The sequence below is a fragment of the Centroberyx affinis genome, unplaced genomic scaffold, assembly GCF_046629955.1.
Source record: "Centroberyx affinis isolate AG114_WGS23_722 - 3 ecotype Tasmania unplaced genomic scaffold, CSIRO-AGI_Caff_v1 ptg001511l_1, whole genome shotgun sequence".
NCBI lineage: Eukaryota > Metazoa > Chordata > Actinopteri > Beryciformes > Berycidae > Centroberyx > Centroberyx affinis.
The window spans coordinates 28,340-50,272 of record NW_027279975.1 but is presented as its reverse complement, the minus strand read 5'-3'; the positions used below and the strand labels follow the sequence as shown (position 1 = coordinate 50,272).

The 21,933-nt window shown below is 41.2% G+C and overlaps 1 protein-coding gene across 1 annotated transcript; it reads left to right on the top strand.

Annotated features, from left to right (window-relative positions):
• The first annotated feature begins 1,457 nt into the window (after positions 1-1,457).
• cusr (Copper-only SOD repeat protein) lies at positions 1,458-21,574 on the top strand. The gene is made up of 10 exons (XM_071527261.1): positions 1,458-1,702; positions 4,227-6,315; positions 6,984-7,083; positions 9,545-9,622; positions 10,075-10,179; positions 11,442-11,574; positions 12,600-12,714; positions 15,202-15,326; positions 18,892-18,972; positions 21,037-21,574. The coding sequence occupies exons 1-10, from the start codon at positions 1,663-1,665 to the stop codon at positions 21,126-21,128; spliced, it is 2,958 nt and encodes a 985-aa protein (XP_071383362.1). The 5' UTR covers positions 1,458-1,662; the 3' UTR covers positions 21,129-21,574.
• The last annotated feature ends 359 nt before the right edge of the window (positions 21,575-21,933 follow it).

Genomic DNA, 21,933 nt, shown 5'->3' with positions numbered 1-21,933 from the left:
CCCTGTATGTGTGTGTGTGTGTGTGTGTGTGTGTGTGTGTGCGTATGTGCAGATGGTAAATGCATGCGTACGTGCGGGCAGACGGACACGACCACATCAAGATTCCTCCTCCCACCGCAATCAGCAATCTAAACGAGCCGAGTGAAGGACCTGCACCTCTTCACAGACCCTCCAAAATGTGTAAATAACCCCCCAAAGCATGGCCTACCCCAAACAACACACAATGACGGGTCGTTGGGCTGCTATTCTTAGCACAAGGTACTATTTTCTCTTCATCTGTTTTCCTCAACCCTGTCACAAGGACAGCTGAGGCAGAGTGACGCATTTTGACATAAGGAAGAGGAAGAGAGAGACATGGAAAGAATAAAGGGAACGAAAGAAATAGGCCATGGAAATACAAGATGCCCTTTTCAACAGGAACAAGTTTGTGTTTTACAGTATGAAAGTGTTTTTCCCCGAGATGCTGGCACCTTCAGCATCGTTACTCCCACAAAGTACACCCATACATATGGGGCCATGAAAGTGACATTTTTGTTACTGAGGCACAGTGAACAGAGGTCTTCAAGAGAGTTTTACTAGATAATTTAGTTATTTAGCTGTTAAAATAGCTTTTTGATAAGAAATAACTGAAAGACAAGCTTGAACTCTTTTACGACTCTTAAGACCTTTTTATTCAGGAAGGATTTTTCGTGTTAACTTTTTAGTGATTATATTCTTTGTTTTTTGCTTTATGTTTTGTTTTTAACTCTGTAGCACTTTGACATTCACTGTGAATGAAAAGAGCAGTACAAATAAAATGCATTATCAGTATTATTATTATTGTTAAAGCCACCAGTAGAATACTTTTTAACCAACATTTGGCTGCTGGCAGGTGGCCATTTCAAGCCCTGCATATACAGTATAAGACACTAAGAACTCAATCAGGTTTCACTGTCACTTGAACTAAGCCTCTCCAAAGCATATAACAGTTTAGTTCCTGTGAAACAGGGTAGGGGTCAACCCACTGTCACCAACACAACTAATTAAGGAAGTGGAATTTCTTCAAAATCCAAAAATATATTCCTTTAAAAAACAAACGCTTCATATATAGAATAATTTTGAATCCATGCTCTGTTAGTAGCCACTGAATATCACTTTTCTTTTGCATTTGGAACTGATTGAACTCAAAGAGGATTGAGCCTAAAATCTGCTGGGAATGCATGTTGCCTCCAGCTGAATATGACCACAGCGATGAGCGACGGGCCGCCTCCACCCATCCCGCCTGCCAAAACACTCTTCCTCCCTCCCTGCCTCCCTCCCCTCTGTCCCCTCTGTCCTCCCTCCCCTGCCTCCACAGACGAGCCACTGCTGTCCTGTCAACCAATCACAGGCTGACACAGACAGTGAGGGTTGTCTGGGGCTGAGAAACAGAAGCGCAAGGGAGGCTGCACACTATGCTCAACACACACTCACACCTCACACACTCTTGGAGAACACACACACACACACACACACACACACACTCACAGCCTTCTGCATTTTTGCTGTCATTGAACTTCTTCTCACTCGTCACTTTTTTTTTTACATTTTCATGACTTGAATGACTTTTTTTTTTTACATAATTTTCTCTTTATTCTACACACACTGATTTTTCTTGCACACATCGTTCACACATCCGCCAACATGTGCCTTCTGACAGTTGTGCTGCAGTTTTCGTTGCTCGGTGAGTTTCCTTTGCAATGTTTGATTTCTGTGATATAGTGTGAAGAGGATGTTGTCGATAATGCACGTCTGCTTCCGCTGTCTGATGGTTATGCCAGGAGTCTCGAACATGTGGCATGGAGGGACGAGAGTCTGCAGGTTTTCAGTCCAACCCAAGACTACACAGGGCATTTCACTGATGAGTTCCTCCTCCATCAGTGAAATCAGCTGCTCGAGTGTTTCTTTGAAGGGAAAACCTGCAAACTCTCGACCACTGGGTCAGGCTAAACCAATGTTTATCTTTCTTTATAATATTTAACTTGCTTTGAAGACAGTTATGCGTTGGTTACACTTGCTACTCAATTTCATTCATTCAAGCATGGCATGTTATGGTCTGCATCTCCCTCTGAGAATCTTACCATGGTTGTGGAAAGAGTTAAAATGATCAAGATGATAAAATTGGAAAAATATGATCTTAGTACTTTCTAACTATAATTCAGTCCCAAACAAGCACAATTCATTGAGTTCATTGAATTCATTGAATGGGGAAACTGAGAATGCAATCAATCTGAATCTCGACATGTGTGCCAATTCAGACTTTTCCGTTCAGCCTCCAGAGTCGTTTCACTTGTTATCACTTTGACAGCCAACAGTGTGGAAACTGATCCCTTCAGTTAAATAACTTATGAGTTCACACATCTGTATTTGCAGCCACTTCTCTCCTCGGTTGAGTGTGCTGTTGATGTGTTGCTTTCATAGAGGAGTGTGCGTGTGCGTGTACGTGTGTGTGTGTGTGTGTGTGGGGGGGGGGGGGGGTTGTGTTTGACAGGGACACTACATCAGAAAAAGTTTGACCAGTTCTAATATTATGTTTATCCTCCTGTGTCTGCATCTGACAGTAGTATTTCCAAAGAATCCTTAGCATTTGTTTTAACTTTGAACACACTTCCAGGTATGTTACTAGGTGGGTTTACCACATCGACACGTTTCAGACACATCGTAAATCACAGTTACATAATCAGACTTTCAAATTCTTAGCCTTACTCAACTTTCTCACCCTCCCTGCATTGTGAGTGTATGATAAACGATATTTGTGCAGCACCTAAGTACGTTAAATCAAACTAATAGCACCAAGCAAATACATTTTTCAAGCACTTATTGACACAGATATGATCTGTATATATTCTGTTAGTCAGTAAAAGGTTTGTCAGTGGCCTATTGGTTAGCGAGAAGAACTCCCAGGTATGAATATCTGTAACTGAATAGGCTTTAAAGCAGGGCATTACTGAAAAGTGCAAGCATGCTTGGGTAAATAAAGCTCCAGCGCCTTTGTAAATGGAATGCAAACTGATATCTGTATGGGAATTACAGTGATATCTATTGTTACAGTCTGTATTTTAGAAGATTGTGCCAGTTATTGCTGAGGCAGCTCATGTGTGTAGATAAATCCTTTTAATTATGATGCAGCGGTAAATAAGAATTGGGTGAAATTGGGTTTAAATGATTTTAATATTTGAGATAAGATAAGATGAAACTTTAATGATCCCTGTGGGGCAATTAGGTTGTTGTGGCAGCAACAGTAATAGGATTCAGCAGGGGACAAAAAAGTGAAGCAAAATATAAGCACATAAAATATAAAACACATAATAAAAACAGTTAAATAAAAACAATAAAGTAATAAAATGGAATGTAACCAGTTGTTGCGTTATATAGGCGTATGCTGGAGACAGTTTGAACAAAGACAAGAAGACTGTATCGTTAATAAATATCAAATAACTTCCTGGAGGTAGTGAGGGAGTGTGCAGGTACAAAATGAACCTTGAAACGCATCAATCAGGAAAACACACAATGCCAACATGTCAGAATTTATGTGAAACAGTCATGGCAATTACAATTACAATTTCACATTTGGCAGACGCTTTTATCCAAAGCGACTCACACATGAGATTTGCATACAACACAAGCAAGTTTCTAGATAGGAGAGAACAACGAGAGTAAGTGCTATAGAGCTAAATTCTGGTCCAACAGGACAAAGGTGCTACGAGACAGTGCAACAAGCTAAGTTCTGGTCCAACAGGACATAGGTGCTACGAGGGAGTGCTACAAGGCACGATCAATCAAGCACTGAAATGCACTTCCTCATGCACTTAGTATATACACTTTTTCCTGTGTGTATGTGTGTGTGTGCGTGTGCGTGCGTGTGTGTGTGTGTGTGTGTGTGTGTTCGTTTCGATCAATCAATCAATCAGTCAGTCTTTATTGTCCTGGTTGGGAAATTCGTTGTGCAGTGCAAGTACAAGTACAAAACAAGAATAGACAATAGATAGAAAGAGATAGAAATTTATGACAGGAATCCATACAGTACACATATCTTAAGAACATAGAACATGTAATGTCAATCTGTGTCTAAAACATAAAACATATAAAACATATAAAACATAATGTCCATCTGTAGACAATACATTATTAAAAGTTGTACGTAAGCAGAAGCAGAACAAGTGATTAACAAATACAATGAAACAGATCCTCCTTGTCTTCCTTTTCAGGTTCCATTTCCTGCGTTCAGTTTCTCGCTCACCTGAACATGGGCGGAGTCACGGGCCAGGTGCGGTTTGACTCCGCCTCCCAGATGGCTACCGTCAACGTGTCCGGCACGGGAGACGCCTGCGCTTCTCTCAACCTCTCCCTCACCGAATTCCCGGTCATGTACGGCCATTTTGCCCAGCCCTGCTCCGAGGCGAACGTCGGCTCCAGCGTCTACGCCTTCGCCGCCGATTCCGCCTCAAACTCGACCGTTAACGTGTCGCGCCTGTTTGAACAAAGGTCGAACCTGGACGACCTCTCGCTGACTTTGGAGACGTGTAACGGCACTAAAGTGTGCACAGTTGTAAGCCGGGGTCAAACGTACATGACGCGCCAGGCCAGGTTCACCGGGTCCGTTGCTGGTAACGTTTATATCCGCCTAAACCCCGGAGTGACCGACATCAGGTTTCTCACAGATCTGGCTACAATCGGTCAGGTCAACGCCTCGCAAACCAACGTCACCCTCTTTGGATCCGTGAGCACCGCCGCCAACTGCGACGTTCTTCTCGGCAGCTTAGACCCCTCAGCTTTGACCCAGCTGGGCGTCGTTAAAGTCGGAGCCCCTTTACGACCCGTGAAATCCCGTCTGGACCTGACTGCCTTCGACATCAACACTTCCTTCCTTCTCTTCCGCATGGGGTCGGGTTACAAGTGCGCTCAGATCTACGTGCTGCACAGGAAGGAGGTGAGCGCGGTCGTGGATATGAGAGGGATCAAAGGCTACCTCAGCTTCCGACAGGCCTCCCCGTTCGACGTGACCGAGTTGAGGGTGAACCTGACTAACTTGCGGAGCAGAGTAGGGCCTTACCACGTCCACCAGTTCCCCATGCCCTCGATGAGGTCGCCGTCTTCAAGCTTGTGCGCCAACGATAACCTGGGCGGGCACTGGAATCCGTTTGGGATCGACGTGAGAGACCCGACATACCCGAAAACGCCCGGGTCGACGCACGACAGGTATGAACTCGGCGACCTCAGCTCCAAACACATGTCCCTGGAAGGTAAAACCGAGACGGACAAGGTCTTTACAGACTTCAACCTCCCTCTGTTTGGACAGAACAGCATCGTAGGCCGGTCAATTGTGATTCACCAGCTGGACGGCTCCAGGTATGTGTGCGCCTGCATCGGCTACCCAGGGGAAGTGACAGTAGCCAGAGTCAGGTTTGAGAGACTTGTGGTTGGCGAGGTCCAGTTCACCCAGCTGAAGAACAACCCTCTGTCTGATGTGTCCATCTCCATGCATTTGTCATATGGAAATGCCACAGCGACTGCCACCAGAAACCACAACTGGCATATTCACACCTACCCAATCAGCTCAGAGAGGGACGACGACGAAGGGCGCTGCAGCACCACAGGGGGCCACTGGAACCCCTTTAACGTTGACACCGGAGACAGCAGCTACGGCCTCCACTGCGGCCAATCCAGTCCGTTATCCTGCGAGGTGGGGGACCTCTCCAGCAAACACAGCACCATCAACCTCGGCACCAGAGTGGGCAGCGTGGAGGGGAAAAACTTCTTCACTGACACCACTTCCTGGTTGTCAGGGCCGGGCTCCATGATCGGCCGTTCGATTGTCATCCACCAAGCGGAAAACGCCGCGCCCAGGATGGCTTGTGCCAACCTGACGCTGGTCCGTCTCCCTACGGCGAGCTCAGGCGCCTGGTTGGGGCCCGGGACCTCCAGCGGGCAGGTGCGGTTCTCAGAGTCTGTCCCACAGGGTCCCACGGTGGTGAACGTCTCCCTGATGAATCTGGACTCCAGAGCTGGGGGCTACCATGTTCACATTTTGCCCCTCAAGAGCGGCAGCGCACAGCCTTGCTCCAACGCAGACATCATGGGCCACTTCAACCCGCTTGCCTGGAACACGTCGGACTCCCCGGCGCCCGGGACTGGCACCGTGGACCAGTATGAGACAGGAGACATCAGTGGGAAGTTTGGGATGCTGAGCGGTTTGAACCGACTTACGGCTCTATTTATGGACACTAACCTGCCGTTAACTGGGCCAAATAGCATAGTGGGGAGGTCACTGGTGATTCACTACAGCAACGGATCGAGGTGAGAACATGTGTGTGTATCTGTGCTTGTGGTTTTGTGTTTGTGTGTGTGTGTGTGTGTGAGGGAGAGAGAGAGAGAAACAGAGAAGGAACTTTTCTTACATAGGACAAAGACCACAGCTTCCTATTATCAGCAATAGAAAGGCTTTGGCCACTGACTCTCTATTCCTCTTTACGCATCCTAGAACCTGCATACCTTGGTTTTTGTTTTAGCAAAGTGAAGAGAAATATTTGTCATTTTTATATTCACATTATCCTGATATTAGTATAATTCAGGAAATATTGTCAAGGTCAGCTTCTCTGAACTTCCTTGTTTTTATTTTTAAAGTGAGTAATCACTTGGGAATTGGGAATTGGGAATACAAACAGCTTGCTCACACTGAACAACCCTTCAAAGGCTTAGTAACAAAGACCTTGTCAAAATAATGAGGCTAGGATGTCTTCGATACAAGGCAATCTCCTCCTGAGGTTTTATGGTGTAATACAAAGATGATCTTCTTCTTTCACTGAGCATGAGTCAGCAAGATATAGTGAAATAATATATCCTAAAGTCTATCCTTTGGGGATGTCTTTGTTTGTGCTCATATTGTGTGTTTATGTGTGTGTTTTTCTGTGCATGTGTGTGTGTGTGTGTGTGTGTGTGTGTGTACATGTTTGTGTGCCCTACAGAATGCAGTGTGCTAACATCTCGGCTGACAGAGCTACAGATGGACAATTGGTTTTTGCCAAGGCTGTTTTCAACAGTACAGTGTCTGGGACAGTCAGACTGGTAAGAACCGACAATGACAGCAAAGGTCTCATCCACTCTTTCCACTTATGCCTGTGTGTTATACCTCAATATAATATAATTGCCAGTGTATTATACATCAGTATAATTTCTTATAAGTCTTTTTTGCCCAAGCCACACCTTCCTTGTTTAATTACCCCAGGCTGCATATTCAATTCAAATGACTGTACCCTGTGTTTTTCAAAGGTCAAGCGTCATGATTCAAGTTTAGAGTCCAAGTTTAGATTTAACAAAATTTAGAACCATAGGTGCTACTAAACAATACATATCATCCGGTTTGGAGATAATGAAGATTTTTTCTCAGTTTCATTCTTCACTCTCTCTTGCTCGTATGCTGTAGGGCAGTATTATCGTCCTGTGAGGGAAAGTGCAAAAAAAAAAGTCTCATCATTGCAAAATGCAAAGTTTAATACACGCATAAGAGGCTACATCATTACAGGTACAGATCAAACAATCTAATTGCAGTGTTAATAAATGAATTAGTAGTTCTTTTATTATAGTTTCAGTGCTGTGAAGCTCATATTGCTCTCTGACCAGGCTGGTTGAGACTGACATCGCTCAAGATTGCCGGCTCACACCAGTAATCTTAGTGATCTTGACTCAGCTGCCCAGTTTGTTTTTATTGCACAAGCTCAAGTTGCCACACCGGGCTGCAGTGCAAAATGTCAAAACAGATTTGGTAGCGCTGTGAAAAAAACAAGGTGGTCATTTTACCACACGCTGAGTTCATTAAGGAAAAAAAAACAGCACTCTTTACAGTACCTTCTTCTTCTCCCACATTGTATTTGTGTTCATCTTAAAGTTTGTTTGGTATTATTATAGGTGTTGGGTTAGAGTTAAGGTTAGTCGTTCAACTCAATGTCCTTGTCTCTTCAGTAAGTTTGTACGGAAGCCCATTGAGGACATGCATTCATATATTTTATTTACGCCATTTTCCTGTTTTAACGACTTCACAAAGTTTATTTGTTTTCTCAAGATATCGAGTTCTTTATGTCATTATCTTGAGATAACAATTTTCTCATTACCTCAAGATAATGACATAGTACGGGCATAGAATAATTATGTCGTTATCTCAAGAAAACTAAACTTTGATTTCCCGAGATAATGAATTAATTTATATTGTTCCTTGAGATTCATGACTGTGGTGCATCACACTTCAGATCATGACATGCTGACTGACTGAAGATGCCCTGAACACTAATTGGAAGGCCTACTGCAAAATTATCTCAAGATCTTGGCAGAAAATTTGATGATTTTCTCATTATCTCAGGAAAACAAATTTTGTTATCTCGAGATAATGAACTTGATATTTCGAGAAAACAAAGAAAATTAACTCGTTATCATGGGAAAACGGCATAAAATGTATGAATACATGTCCTCAATTGGCTTCTGTAGGTTTGGGAACAGGTGGTAAGCTTCTAAATTCCATTACTGTGTGTTGTGTGTGTGTGTGTGTGTGTGTGTGTGTGTGTGTGTGTGTGTGTCTGACCTGAATTGAAACAGGATACATAGCCTATTCAGAGGCACAGATACAATGTCCCATGCTTTGAAAATTGCACCACTATAATATTCAGCCATGTAAAAGAGCAGTCTCCAAAATGTCAACTTTTCAGGAACTATGAAAAATGGCCAGGTTTTTTGCCTTGTGACAATGCATTTTTGTCATTATCCGATGGATTTTGAAAGGGTTTCATAGGCCGAAGAAGTCAGAGATTTTTTTTAACCTGTAGATGACCATGTAATCCTTCAATTCGAGAGAAAATAAAATGAAAATCACCAAAATTGGAGTTATGAGGTTTTCAGGAGCTTCTCATTAACAACCACATAACGCGCACAAGGAGTTTTTCTTGCTAACTTACTGGGAGCCAAGCTGCCACAAAAACATGACAGTGTGTTTCTGCTGTGCTGGACAGACAGTGAATTCATTATGACTGTGGCGGGTTGCAGCAGGGAGCTGTGGGAAGCGGGGCCTCGTCATTAGCTTAGCTTAGCATCAAGGCTATAGTGGAACCTACTGGCCCTGTAAACCAGGAAGCTCAGCAAGGGAACAGCTGTCTCTGTCGGCCCCATACTGAGCTCTGTGCTACATCTACGGATAAGAGTCCATAATATCTCCTCAGAGGCCATATTATCAGGGGGAGGACGGTAGTCTGTGGAATAAGTGTGCTCCCTCAACTTTAATCTACTTTATTCTGCTCAGGCAGATTGAGCCGGGAGTCACACAGCGAGTATAACAAATGGATTAAGAGTTAGACAGCTGCAATCCAAGATGTCTGTAATATCCAGTCATTCCCACTGATGTTCATTACCACTGTCTTCATGTTTCAGCAAAGCTATCACATCACCCATCTCTGGTTCAGTTATAGTGTGAGTGAAAGACATTAACTTCACTCTTTCTTATTGTTCGTTCATGTTGTCCATTTGCGTTTTCCACTCTCCTCAGTCTCAGCACACGTTTCCTGATGGGACTAGCAGCGACGTCACACTGGAGGTGGACCTTCGATCGACAACGAAAGAAGCTGTAAGCACACATGCCCGCACGCACACACACACACACACACACACACACACACACACAGAGCTCACACACAAGGATACAAATATTGACAAATAGACAATAGTTCCCAGATATTTATTGTTGACCTGCAAGCCAGTTTCCTTGCCTTTGATTGCAATGGGATTAGGAAGAGGTTGTAGATGTGTTTAAAATCCAATGCCGTTTGTGTGTGTGTGTGTGTGTGTGTGCGTGTGTGTGTAGAGTATGTGTGTGTGTGTGTTTCTCTCTGCGTTTTTGTGTGTCTGTGTATGAGCCAAATTGATATTGGATACATAGCTTTTCACACACAGGCACAGAGAGACAATGTGCTGTACACACACACACACACACACACACAGTCTTAATGCTACCCACGATTAAAAAGCTAATCCCAGAAAGCGTAGAAAAGCTCATTTGTATTTCACTCCACCCGGCAGATTACTGAGGTTTCCTGGTTCATCATGGAAAACCGCACAGGCAGCAACAGCAGCCAGTGCAGCGGGGTGGGCGGAGTCTACAACCCCTTCAACATGGTGTCTATGGTGAGAACACACTGCCTCTTCTTCTTCTCCTTCTTCTGCTGCTGTGCTTCTGTGCTTCTTCTTAACTGATGCTGAATGTTGAATGATGCCTATCAGGGTGGAAAATCATCTGAAACAGCATTTAGGCCATCATGGGACAATGAAACTCTCCACTGAAACCCAAATTAGCTCTTTACGGCAGGGAGACCCACCCATGTTTCACTAACAAAGACCACGCCACTATGAGATGTATTTGGACGGTTTATTGAGGGGAAAGAGGGGTCAAGAATGGAGGGATGAAACAAGGGTCGAGGGTGGCGGGATGAATCAGGGGTCGAGATGACGGGATGCATCGAGGGGTCGGACGAGTCGGGGTTTGATGGTTGTCTCGAGGAACCAGGGGAATTGAGACTCAGGGTGGGGGCAGTGTCTGTCTCGCTGATGGGGAGTCTTCTTGGCTCCATCGTTTCCCCCTGTGGTTCCTGTACTGAGAGAGAAGAGCATGAGAAGACATAAAAAAACAGGGGTTGGGGGGGGAGGGATGAGATAACTGAGACATACGAGAGAGAGAAAAGGTCATGGTTAGTGTGCTTGAGGCGTGGTCTTGTTCCCGAACCGCAGTTATAATAATAATAACTTCATTAGTGGAAACTCTGGGGTACATTACTGTCTTTAAATGCCGACTTAATTTACTAATAAACTATTGAATGAATACAACTAATGAATAAAATGTGCAAAGAAAAAAAAAATCTTTACAGACTGTTTTTATATAGCTGTGATCAGGGAGGAACTTCATATTGGAAGTGAAACTGACTGGCCGATATCCAGTATTTAATCAAAGTTCAATATTAGCCTGAAATAAAAAGTATTTTCAGTGCAGGTTTTTATGAGTATCCTTTTCAGCTTTGCATGAAGGGTGTCATTTAATTTGTATATGAGAACCACAGTGATGTTAGTCCATAATTATGCATAAAGATGCCGCAAATAACTTATGTTCATTCATATATATCATAATCAATTAACTTACAATACAGTGCTTTACTGATGGATCGATGCTAGCTACGGTCCTTTAACATGCACACATAGTAAGACAAAACTGCCAACCACTGACTTCACAGTAACAACAGATCTGCAGTACGACTCGTGAGTTTCTTTTCTAAAAAAAAAAATAGAAACCTGACCATCGAACAGCAGAACAAGTGAAAATCCAGCCACCGTCACTGAAGCCGCTGCCCAGGTGTGGGAGAAGTGAAACTGAGTTTCTCGGTTCTGTTCCCCTTCAGAGCTCCAGCTGCTCGCGTGACGCCCCTCTGAGCTGCGTGGTGGGTGAGGTCACGGGACGCCAAGGCCCAGCCAGCCTGACGGAGAGACGGCTCTACAGCGACGACATCATCCAGCTGGCCAGGGACAACACCGGTATAAAACAGGCTCACAGTTTTTCTTTTTCTTACTTGAATTAAAATGTCTTCCTCTATGTGTTGGTTGCAGATTCCCTGAAACTTTGAAACCTGATAAAAGCCCATTATTATTTAAAACCAACGCATGGGTGCCAATGAGAAAATAAGCTTTAATTGCTTTACTTCAGGAGTGGTTTTCATTAAATACTGGTCAACTTTTTTGCAGTAACAGCTGTGTGTTTGAGGCTCTTGTCATACAGGAACTATCTCACACACACACACACACACACACACGCATTATTCCTCACTCTAGTGACCATATATCTAAATAACTAAATAATACAGATATGATTGATATACAGTATATAGTTGTATCCCGCTAAATTAGCAGTGACCCACTTTTTCACATCCTAGTGGGCATGACAGTGGACTTAGTATTGCCGTAGCTGGTTCCCAAACTGGGGTCTGGGGACCTCCAAGGGTCCTTGAAAAGATTCCAGGGGGTCCTCAGCAAAGTATAGAATAGTTTATAATTTCACTATTATTTCACTCCCTACACTTTAATGCAGTGATTGTATCAGGATGCATAAGGATGACTATTTTCATCATAGGTTTAACTGCCCCGAACTACAGGCATATAATCATATAGTCATATTATTCTGCACAAAGTCATATCTAAGAACAAAAATCTTCTCAAACAAAATCATATCAAATGTTCTGCTGTCTTGCTAATCTCTGAGGGGGTCTGTGAGACATGAGAAAGTGCTCTAACTTCTCCAGTGACTGTTGTTGTTGTCTAAAACGTTGCTGCACAATGCTCTTCCAGTGGGAGTCAGTGTGTGTATTTGTGTGTAATAACAGTGCTGAAAACAATCCCTGCATAGATAAAAAATGAAAAATAAAACCTTACAAGTGATCTAATATCAGCAACCCTATACTCAGGTTTAGGAACATGAAAACTCCTATATTCCACAAAAGAAATCAGTTTAGCACCTCTGTTGGATGTGAGTTTAAGAAGAGATCTTTGTGTTGCCGTGGTTTCAGTCATCCACAGATCCCTGGTGCTGATGAATGGAGACAGTGTCGTGGCGTGTGCCGACATCCTCCCAGAATCCCCTTCAGCGGAGCAGACCTTTCCCAACACCACTTCCTTCAGCAGGTGAGGGTAAAACCCCTTTTAGACTGCATGACTGAAATCTGATAAACCGTGCTTTATCAGCATTACTCTGGAATCTCTCTGCAGCCTTTCAATGTTCACCTGAGAGTTTATTTCCTCATATCGTAATTCATATGACACAAAGAAGTATTTTCTTCTTATATAACCTGGCTGTGCTCCGCCAAAAACTACACACTGGCTTTTATCAAGAAGAAGACACCTCAGTTATATCTTATATCAACACGTTATACACAACATCTATCCATGATTTATAGTGCTTATGAATAATTGCAAATTGATGACAGTGCTGTGCAATTAAACAATTACATCTTAACCAATTTACATCAAAATTTCAGCAGCAGCACTGGTAGAAAGTATATATAAGTACACATCACATCGGGTACCAAGATATTTTGTACAATGCTCAATTCCATTTCAATACACATAGAAGAAAATGCCAAGTGACTTGATTCAGAGAATTCCTAATATAACAGCATGGCTCTTTTACAGCTTTTTCAGTGTTTTTCTTGAATTTCTTCCTGTGTGTTTCTTTCTGGAGAGTGGGTAAACCTTGAAACCTGCTTAAAGCCTATTAGTTAAAAAAAAAACAAATGCACGGTTGTCTTTGAGAAAATAAACATGAATCTCTTCCCTAAACACTTGTCAGGAGTGATTTTCGTGAAACCACTTTGTGGTGACGGCAGCTGTGTCTCTGAGGCTCTTGTCATGCAGGAACTAAATCACACGCTTCATGCAAAGCTGAAAGCTGAGTAAAACATAAAAAACATTTATTTGTTACTCCAGTAACCATATATCTAAATAAACCTATAGATATATGATTGGTATACAGTATGTAGTATCTCTAAATTAGTGTGTAAAGAGGGGGAGAGAGAGAGAGAGAGAGAGAGAGAACTGTTAATTAATTGTTGTATATTTGTTGATATATCAATTGTATATTTAAGTTTGATTACTGTTATTTTAATTTGTTGACTTTGCTTTGGCAATATGTACTTTTGTATTTCATGCCAATAAAGCACCTTGAATTGAATTGAATTGGGAGAGAGAGAGAGAGAGAGAGAGAGAGAGAGAGAGAGAGAGAGAGAGAGAGAGAGAGAGAGAGCGCTCCAACCATTAGTCGGTGAGTAGCTGTAGTGGAGCAGCTGTTTCTTTTTGGATTCATCAATCAAGCAGAAAGGATGTTCATGTCACCTCAAGACTTAACAGAATAGTTGAACCACTGAGAAAAAAAACCAAAAAAGCCTGTCACTCCACTTCACAGACATATCATATAGTTCAAAGCAAAACACAGTGTGCTGCCCCACCCAAAGACAGAGAAAAATACCTGCACAGCAGACTGATACTCACTGATGTTTAGTATGTGCAACATTTTTAAACAAACATGGTCTTTGTCAGGCTTTCAAACCAGGTATTTTTCAATTAATGGTGAACCAATCTAAGCATCTATTCTGTCTTTTTTGGGTAGCTTAGCCACTTTCACACACTCAGCTTGCTCTGCTGCCAACAGGCTGCAATCATGCCAGCAGGTGTAAAGTGAGACTGTCAGATACTTATTGGTGAGTTAGTTGAACCTGTGAGTCCCCAGATGGGATGTTCGTATCTGTCTACAGTTAAGTATTTTTACTGCACAAAGATAAAAATCAATGGAATGAACTCTTGCTAAGTACACGATGAAATCAGTGAAACAGCAAGTTGCTCTTCTGTTGCACTTTCTTTCACTTTCTTGTCGTTTGATCAGATAACATGAAGAAGTGCTCACCAAATCAATGTGTCTGGTAATCATTTACTAATGGTCTTCATCTTCACTAAGGTATTCATTTATACATTATTTAATAGTCATCTGTATAAACTATTAAATAATATATAAATTAGTTAACATGAACACCATTAGTAAATTACACATTAGTTAACTGTTAATTAATAAGCACAGTTAAAGCTTATTAAGCATTAACTGACCCTTATTAAGCATTAACTAACCCTTAACTTAGTGACCCTTATTGTAAAGTGTTACCGACAAATTATAATGAAGGTTATACGAGTCGTTTTCGCCTTCAGACCTGCCAGCTCAAAGATGTTTTCCAACCATGCTGAAAACTGTTGTGGTAACCAGGGTGCAAGTTAGCAATCTTTGTGGCTTTCCTGTTTCATGTAGGTACACTAGAATTGTGCAATTTGTTTTGGTAACTGCTGCTCTTTGCACCTATTGCATCACTCTTATACCCATAATGACAGTAAAGAACATCTTTTCATGTATTAATGCCATAGTAAAGTTTTTCGTCAGGGTATGGTGTCACCATAAAAAGTAAATTACAACACTTCATCATAAAATAACTCCTGAAACATCACAGATTGACGATATCTAACAGTGTAATAGCATCTGTGGGTGGATTTTTCATTTAACAAAGATTAACTGTGAAAGTAATGGCAGTAACCTCAGTAAATTATTGTTTTCTTTGATTTTCTTTTTTCCAGATATGACTTCCGCAGGAGGGTTGCTGAAGTCCTGGAGGTGGACATGTCCAGAGTCACCCTCCTGCCCGACTCTCCTCGCTCTGCAGCCGATAGGACGTGCCAGCAAGTCAGCTTCCTAGTATCTGGTAGGCATCCAGACCCTCATGCAATCCCAACTGCACTTTCAAACATTATTATGCCATTGTCAACACAACTGTGTGTCTATACGCTTATCTCACGGTACGAGTCGATACGCGATAGGGGGTTCACGATTTGATACAACCACGATACGATGTAATAAATTAAAGTTCAATGACAACAAAGTCTGACTGTGCAGAATTATGTTTATTTCTGACACACACATCTCGGCATTGGCTTGCTAGAATATAAACAATTTAAATATGTCATTACAAAGTGCAAATAGTATAATTTTGATAGAGAGCTTGTGAAATTGTGATGGTCAAACCGTCTCATTTGTGATTCCTACAGCAGAATAAAATGGAGCTAATATCATGATTAATTTTTCTGCCCCACGATACGTATTGTCACATTTTTTATTGCGATACATTGAATTTTGATATATCGTCCCATCCCTACTTTCATATGGTAACTGTCCAGTTCTGTGTGAGTTTGTGATTAAAGTCAAAATGTGACAGCTGATATGAAGAGGAAGCAGTGAGCAGTCCTTCCTCTTGCTCGGTTCATACAGCAGGAAGCCACGTTGACCATGTGAAGCACGACCACAAAATCAAACGGTTTGAAGTCCTGACCGCGGCTTTGCTATTGACTGTTCATACGGTAGAACATTTAAACCTCCTTTGACCCGACACTTTTGCAACAATGAGAATAATCAGGTCACATGTGTCGGTTAAGCGTTGAGGGCGGAGGTGACAGAGGAAAATCATTAAAGTATGAGTTGAGTCATCTCACTTCTGCAGAAGAAACTCCCTGCAGATTCCTTTTAAATTATTTCCGTCACAAACTATTAGAGGGCCAGATCCAAGGGTGGAAGCAACTAATTACATTTACTCACGTTATTGTAATTCAGTAGGTTTTTTGTGTGCTTGTACTTTTCTGAATATTTTAAGTCAGTAATTTTACGTTTACTTGAGTACATTTTTGTTGATGTATTGTACTTTACTACATTTTAAATCCTGTCCATAACAGAGTGCAACTTTTGTGGCTCTCCATAAGCAACAGAAACTGGACCAACGTAAACTGACAAATTATGGAGCCATTCACAGCAAACAAGCAGTCAGCAAAGAAGGGAATAGAGTCATCTGGCTTTACTTTGTGCACTTTATTTTGCAATATCCAGTCTTTCTAATGAAATGATTCTAGACCTCATGACATTGCGTTCACAAAGACAGCTGTGGAAACCCCCCCCCAAAAAAAACCATACACATATCATATCACCATTATGTTGTATAATCATTTTGTGTTAGGTGTTACTTTTTGTTTGTTTGTTTTGTTAAATAGTGGGAATCACGTTTAGCGAGGAAACTCATAGAGGAGGAATGCTGTAGGTCCTGTCCCATCATAAACCACAGGACTCCACTGACATTTCCGGAAAGTCAAAAGGCGAGGGAGGTGCCGATGAACAAAGACAAAAAAATTATACCAAGCAAAACAATATGATTGAGAAACGATTTCGTTTTTAATCAATCACAAAGAGATTTTCAAGAAGAAGCAGACGGGTAGGTTTGGCTAGTACCTGCCCTTCTGCTTCTTCTTTCTTTTTCGATATGAGAATCTCTTGGCAGGATAATACCTGCATTATAGCCAGGACTTCCATAGCAGATCCTGTATCTGAACACAAGGCTTTGCCAGAGCAGTTAAGTTTTTGTGTGCCATATCAGTTGAATCCATGGGAGTGTTTTGTAAGTCTATACGCCCGGGCTACATAAATCAAACCCGAGGTGTTGATTCCCTTCTCTATGGAGATTTTTGTTCTTTCTCAGCCTGGTCTTCCCGGGGCCGTGGCTTGTGTTTGCCGGGACAATGAACAATTCTGGGCATTGAAAATCTTCAGAAAAACCTGAAAAATTGCTCAGTAACCCGACGCTGGAGTTGAGTGTCCGTGTGTCTCGTTTTCAGTCCCCCTCTCCTCTCCTCCGTCCCAGCAGGGAACAGAGGAGTATCTGTACAGAGGCTTCACACAGTATAGCACAGGACAGGCATTTATCTCCCACAAAGCCAGGAGTTTAGTATTGCATAACACCCAAGAGGGCCTTCCTTACCGCAATTATGGGTATGATGATTATGCAGCAGAACGATGCGCACATGCAGGTTTTCAGGCGGCTACACAGCTGAGGATGTGGGATGTTTAGAAGTGTTTTCTTTAAAGTAGTGTGCATCAGAGGTGGGGAGTCGAGTCATTATTTTAATAGCTTGAGACTTGACATGTTGCATGAAAAGAATACTTGACACTAGACTGGGTGACTTGGGTTCTGGTGACTTGGGACTCAACTTTGACTTGTAGTTTGATGACTTGAAAAGGTTTCTAAAGTCTTGACAAAAGATCTTGTGTTTGTGTAAATGACTTAAATTGAAAGTGATGAGATTTGTTCCAGCAGACGACTGAATTTAAATTCTGTTTTCTGAATTTTTATGGAATGACTGAATTTATTGAAGTTGAAGCTGATTATAGAAATCAAACTCATGATGCTCTTACCAAGTTTTTATCCTATTAAAACCATATTGCATTGAAAAGTCCTAGATATTTAGTTTTCTTTAAGATATTAAATTGATACTGGACTCTTGATTTGTTCTGACTTGACTTGGTGTTCTACATTTAGACTTGAGACAGGTAATGCACCAGCACCTTATCCCCCATGCACTTTTGGCCACTCCTTCCTGGTCACAAAAGATGTCCAGCTGGTCTGGCCTGTCCCCCTCCTCCTGGTATGTGAATGGGTATATGTACGAGTATGTCTATTATGTCTACGAGTATGTCTATTGATGACTTTATATGTCTATTGATGACTTTATATGTCTATTGGTGACTATTATGATATGGGTATGTTCGAGTATGTCTACTGGTGACTTTGTGATGTTGTGATGAAATGCCTTGTGATTTTACAGCAAACCAATTTCCCCACAGGGACAAATAAAAGTATCTATCTATCTATCTATCTATCTATCTATCTATCTATCTATCTATCTATCTATCTATCTATCTATCTATCTATCTATCTATCTATCTATCTATCTGATATTAATGACATGGACTTGACTTGGACTTGACTAGGTAATCTGCATTTAGACTTGGGACTTGACTTGAGACTTGTGCCTCAAGACTTGAGACTGACTTGGGACTTGAGCAAAGTTGACTTGGTCATACTTCTGGTACACATACATAAATATCAGAAACAGAAACAGAAAACAAGACTGATGAACCAGTGAAGTAAGCCTGCCCATGCTTTACGGGAATTATCAGCGCAGATTGCTCGGCTGAAACGAAAACGCTGTAATGACATCCACTTTGACAGCTGATTGAAAGGAATTTAAAACTCGCCATCGAATACTAGAGGAGTTATGAGTCAGGTTATCAGGTTGAACTTAATTTGCGGTGACGACAGAATATCAAGTGGTTTTTGGTTGGCATCCATCCTGCAGCCTCCGCCAATCACCAAGTTTAACTGATAATTAAGTGTGTCTCCGATTGTGTTATATGTGTTTAAGCATTGCCACATTGTCTGTGTCTTAAAGGGGATGTCAGTAAGGAAAGTCTGAACTCTGTCAAAACCAGCGAGAAGATGGGCGAGTTCAGAGAGTCGGAGTCATGCACCAGTGAGTATGAACTATTTTGTGATCACACAGCTTTAACCAAACATCAACTTTAGCTCCACAAAGGGAATTTGAGACTGTTGATGTATTTAAAGGGGAACACCACAACGCATTTTAAGAATTCACTGGACAGTAACAACATCTTGTGCATCTTTTCTATCTGGATTGCTATTATCACATTACCAAAAAACAGTTGGTAATTTACTCCAGATTATTTTACTTTGACTTGTAAAAAAAATTACAGACACGGTCAAATAACTGAGATATGACATTTAGGAGGTGGAAGCATGGAAGCTGTGTCTATAGTTGTTGGTAAACGTGAGGAATACATACATTTTTAGCCAATAAATCAATTAAAACATAAAATTGCATGCCACACACACATTTTCTCCTCTTCTTCCTTTTTCGGATGCTATACATATATACTAGGTCTTTGCCCCTTGATTTCTAAAATAAAACGACAGAACATAAGATCCGCACTCAAAAATGCTCCAGTATGAAGAGTTAAATAAAGAAATTATGTTTCGAGCAAGTAGTTCTTCCTCAGACTTACAGGAAGAGCTACTTAAACACTTTTATTAAAATCTTCATAAGGGAGCATTTTTTTGTGTGCAGATCTTATGTTGTATTTCACTTAATATTTTCTTTGATCCAGCACCTATCTTTTGGATGTGCGTGTCTTTCTTTTAATAATAATAATAAGTAATAATACGTTTATTTATATAGCACCGTTCAAGAACAGACGTCACAAAGTGCTTCACAGTAAAACAAAGAAAGCAAAATAATAAACAGAGCAGCAGACATTAAATGCAGACACCCAGCTAAAAACACAAGACATCCCAAAAATGGATGAAGAAAAATTAAACAAAAAGTAAAAGTTAAATTAAAAGTCTCCACAGTGTCCACAGATCTTAAGTCCAGGGGAGACCTTCACCTTTTGTCTTAAGCCTGGAGCGAGGAACAACCAACAAACCCTGATCAGAGGACCTCAGAGTCCTACTGGTTATATAAGGCTGCAGTAGCTCTTTAATGTAAGCAGGTGCCTGATCATGCAAGGCTCCTAACGCGATAACAAGAATCTTGAACTGGATTCTGAATTTGATGGGAAGCCAGTGTAAAGACATCAGGATTGGTGTTACATGAGACCTTTTGGAGGACTTGGTAAGAAGCTTGGCAGCAGCATTTTGGACCACTTGTAAACGGTTTAGGGATGTCTTGCTAAAACAGGTGAAAAGAGAATTACAGTAATCAAGACGGGAGGACATTTTTTTTTGCTGTTGTTTTATTTTGATTAAAATAAAAAAAACAGCACTCAAAAAAATTGTTACATAGTCCATTTTGTCATCATTTCGATTCAAGTCAAGCACAAAAGTCATAAATACAAGCTTTTGATGAGCACTTGAAAGCAGCAATAGTTTTGTGGTTCCTGGATTGAGGAGAGAGGCGTCCATGCCCAAAGGTGGAAGTAACTAATTACATTTACTCAAATTAGTGTAATTGAGTAGCTTTTTGTGTACTTGTACTTTTCGTCATTTTCAGTCATTTTACTTTTACTTAAGTACATTTGTACATTGTACTTCGCCACATTTTAAATCACATTCACTGCAGAGTACAGATTTCCGTAAGCTCTCCGTAAGCACCAGAAACTGGACAGTCGAAGAGAACAGTAATCTGGTTTTACTTTGTGCACTTTATTTTGTTTGTTTTGTTTCCAAATTCTCAAATGACAGGAATCTAGTTTGAACTCTCTTCTCTCGTCCTTTTGGAATTGCATGGAAAAGATCACACGCAACAATGTTCTCTTTTCTAATTTACTTTTACTTCAGTTGTACCAGCACTTTTGCTCCTACTTCAGTGAAATATCAGCAAAGTAACAACACTTCTACATGAGTAGGACGTCCTAGTACTCTTTCCACCACTGTCCATGCACATAAATATTGACTAGACTGTTCCAGAGCACAGGAATAACATACAAGGACTCTTACATCGAGTTGTGTTCCCCTTTTAACGTTGTTTCCTTCCATGTTTGAGTAACCTGTGTTAAACTGTATGACTTGATGCCCTCAGGGAGTGCAGCTCTGCCGCTGGAACCAGGAAGCCTTCTTATTGCCTTGGTGTTAGCTGCAGCCTTCTTCCTGCCATCTACACCTCATCTGTAACAGATTCAACCATGCCATGCATCACCCACTGGGGAATCTCCTCATACACTATCAAAACTGTGAATATGTTTATGAAATGTAGCCCACAAAGTGATATGATGGTCATAGAATCTGCTTCATTATCAAGCAAATAATAACTGTGTCTCTTGGTACAACTTTTGTCAACCAATCCAATTCTTGTCAGTTTGGAGATTTTTTTTCACACCTGTAAATATGTCATTTTAGACTATACATGCTATTAACTGTGACAGAAAATGTTGAACATAGCCTAGCTAGAAACTTCATTCTTCCACAACAGATGTTACTTACAGATTATATCTATTTGCACTGTTCACTGTAGGTGGTTGGACTTCTCGCTGTACATTTTCCAATATGTTTTTCTTTATGCATTTGCACTGACCATATTTCCACGTCAACTTTAATTTTGTGTAAATATATCTGGAAAATCGTGTGAATAAAATATTATAATATTTGTATTATAATCTTGTATTTATACAGAAAAACTCTGGGCTTTACTGGGCTTTAAATCCCACACAATCTCAGCAGATAAGTGTCTGTAGGCTACAGTACAGTAATAGTACAGTAATCATGTAATATATTTTATGGGGTACTATACAAATATCACAACAAAACTATGAACTATACCCTCTAGGAATGTTATAGGAAAATTAGAGTGATGCCATAAGACATAGAAATAACATAAATCACAATAATGTCACTTCAAACTCACTATTGAATACCACTGATACACTGCAAATCCCTATAGAAATATTATAATTATAGCATAATAGATCAAGTACGTTAA

What these genes read in the sequence shown, in the direction of transcription:
- cusr (XM_071527261.1), top strand. Translation starts at nt 1,663, where the DNA reads ATGTGCCTTCTGACAGTTGTGCTGCAGTTTTCGTTGCTCG. An exon ending in GCTGCAGTTTTCGTTGCTCG is followed by an intron (nt 1,703 to 4,226) that starts GTGAGTTTCCTT and finishes CTTCCTTTTCAG; the next exon opens with GTTCCATTTCCTGCGTTCAG. An exon ending in GATCGACAACGAAAGAAGCT is followed by an intron (nt 9,623 to 10,074) that starts GTAAGCACACAT and finishes TCCACCCGGCAG; the next exon opens with ATTACTGAGGTTTCCTGGTT.